The sequence below is a fragment of the Pterocles gutturalis genome, unplaced genomic scaffold (genome assembly GCF_000699245.1).
Source record: "Pterocles gutturalis isolate BGI_N339 unplaced genomic scaffold, ASM69924v1 scaffold16186, whole genome shotgun sequence".
In the NCBI taxonomy this organism is placed as follows: Eukaryota; Metazoa; Chordata; class Aves; order Pterocliformes; family Pteroclidae; genus Pterocles; species Pterocles gutturalis.
In genome coordinates this window covers 26,896-28,976 of record NW_010100659.1, presented here as the reverse complement: position 1 = coordinate 28,976, position 2,081 = coordinate 26,896, and the positions used below count along the sequence as shown (strand labels likewise).

At 38.7% G+C, this 2,081-nt stretch overlaps 1 protein-coding gene across 1 annotated transcript in view; it reads right to left on the bottom strand.

The window, feature by feature from the left end:
- Positions 1-660: 660 nt before the first annotated feature.
- The window catches only part of TRAPPC10 (trafficking protein particle complex 10), a gene marked incomplete at both ends in the record, with an annotated part of 28,016 nt that continues 26,595 nt past the window's right edge, over positions 661-2,081 (bottom strand). The window contains 2 exon segments of the mRNA XM_010080714.1: positions 661-787; positions 1,240-1,340. Of these exon segments, the coding sequence (XP_010079016.1) occupies positions 661-787; positions 1,240-1,340 (228 nt within the window).

The following is a 2,081-nucleotide window of genomic DNA, read 5'->3' as shown; positions in this document are numbered from 1 at the left end:
TCAATCCATTCTCTGCTCAGCCTGTATTTATGCTTGGTGTTGCCCCAACCCATATGCAGGACCTTGCACTTGGCCTTGTTGAACTTCATGAGGTTTTCACAGGCTCTCCTCTCAAGCCTGTCAAGGTCCCTCTGGATGGCATCCATTCCCTCCAGCATGCCACCCACACCACACAGCTTGGTGTATTTGGCAAACTTGCTGAGGGTGCACTCGATCCCACTGTCCATGTTGCCGACAAAGATGTTAAACAACACCAGTCCCAAGACCAAGCCCTGAGGAACACCATTCATCACCAGTCTCCACTTGGACACTGAGCCATTGACCACACCTCTTTGAGTGCAACCACCCAGCCAGTTCCTTATCCACTGAGTGGTCCCCCTGTCAAACCCTCGTCTCTCCAATTTAGAGACAACGGTGTCACACAGGACAGTGTCAAATGCTTCGCACAAGTCCAGGTAGATCATGTCAGTTGCTCTTCCCTTATCCACGAATACTGTAACCCCATCGTAGAAGGCCACCAAATCTGTGAGGCACAATTTGCCCTTAATGAAGCCATGTTGGCTGTCACCAGTCACCGCCTTCTTTTCCATGTGCCACTAACAAGAACTTTCATCTAGTTATCCTACCAATGAGCTCATAAGTCATAAAGTGAACCTTTACCTGTTGAGATTCAGGGTTCAGAGGTACCAGCTGCAAATCTGTACAGTCAGCAGAATTTTTTAGGCTGGTATCTGAAAGCTGGAAACAGAGTTCTGACAAATTCTGTACGCAGACTTGCACATATTTCCTGAAAAACATGGCACAGTTTGTTCAATGAAAGTTGAATAGTTACACTGAAGGTATACATGTCCATAAAATTGTTTTCAAAGTGCCTAGCTCAAGTGAAAACGGAGTGGCAGGTATATTTGTTTCTCTCAATCTTTTCCTCAATACTTTTGAGTCTGTAGGAACAAGGCTGTAAAACATCCTCTTTCATATTAAATGGAAACAAATAACTAATAGAAATAGGCTAGCTTGGTTTATCTTGTGGTCTGATTTCCAAAATAGCTGAAACCACAAATTTGTTTTACCGTTATGAAAGAACACTAGAGGAAATGCAGAAGCTTCCAATGGGAAGCTGTGTAAGATAATAAAAGCTTACAACTTAAAAAAAAAAAGGCTGCTATAAATATTCCTTATGAAACTCCAGGTCCATATTTTCTAAGAAGACAAACAATAAATACTTAATGAGTACATTACCGTTTGCCAGCTGACAATAAGGAATGCTTGGCATTAAAAGGTATGCAGAATGATAATGCGATAATAGTGGAGTAAATTGACCAAGGACAATCAATGGTTACCTAAAGGAAAAAGGAAATAAAGTTCTTATTCTTTGTAATGGTAATGGTCTTTGGCACAATGATTGTGCTTTTCTTCTCAATTCTAAGCAAAACTTCTCTCAGGAAGTGTCTACACCTAATGCATCAGAAGAGGAAGAAAAAAACATTTTAAGCCCTCCTATGTCAAAAAACCATGCTGACAAAATATTAGGTTTTTGTTTTCCTGTGAGCAGGATATGAAATCTTGAGGAAGTTTTTCCTGTGGAAACTGATATACCCAGTTCTGAAGACTAGAAATAAAGGAAGAGGAATAGAAGAAAAAAAGATAAAAGGACACTGACAATACCAATAGCTTCTTAACACAATAATCTGGTAAAAGCTCATTATCAAATAAATTGCTACAAGATCTATTACTGAAATGTCTTTTTAATAATTTAATATATCAAATACAAGCTCAAAATATTTAAAAATATTTAATGTATATTTGTTTTAACTTGAAGCGGCAGACTTAGCTGAAGAATTTCTTCTGAAGTGAATGCTGCCATTCTTCCAATTGTAAAGCATATATAACAACATATTTTTATATGCAGAGAAAAAATAAAAATATTTTGTCATATCACATTTTAGCAATGCGGGTCTATACCTATTCCTTTCTACCCTAGTCTTCCCACACAAGGACACATGGCAGCATACTTGGTCAATTTTAACAAGGAGTAACACTGTGAAAGGTGATGGTTTCAAGACATTTTGCTGTCAGCTGAA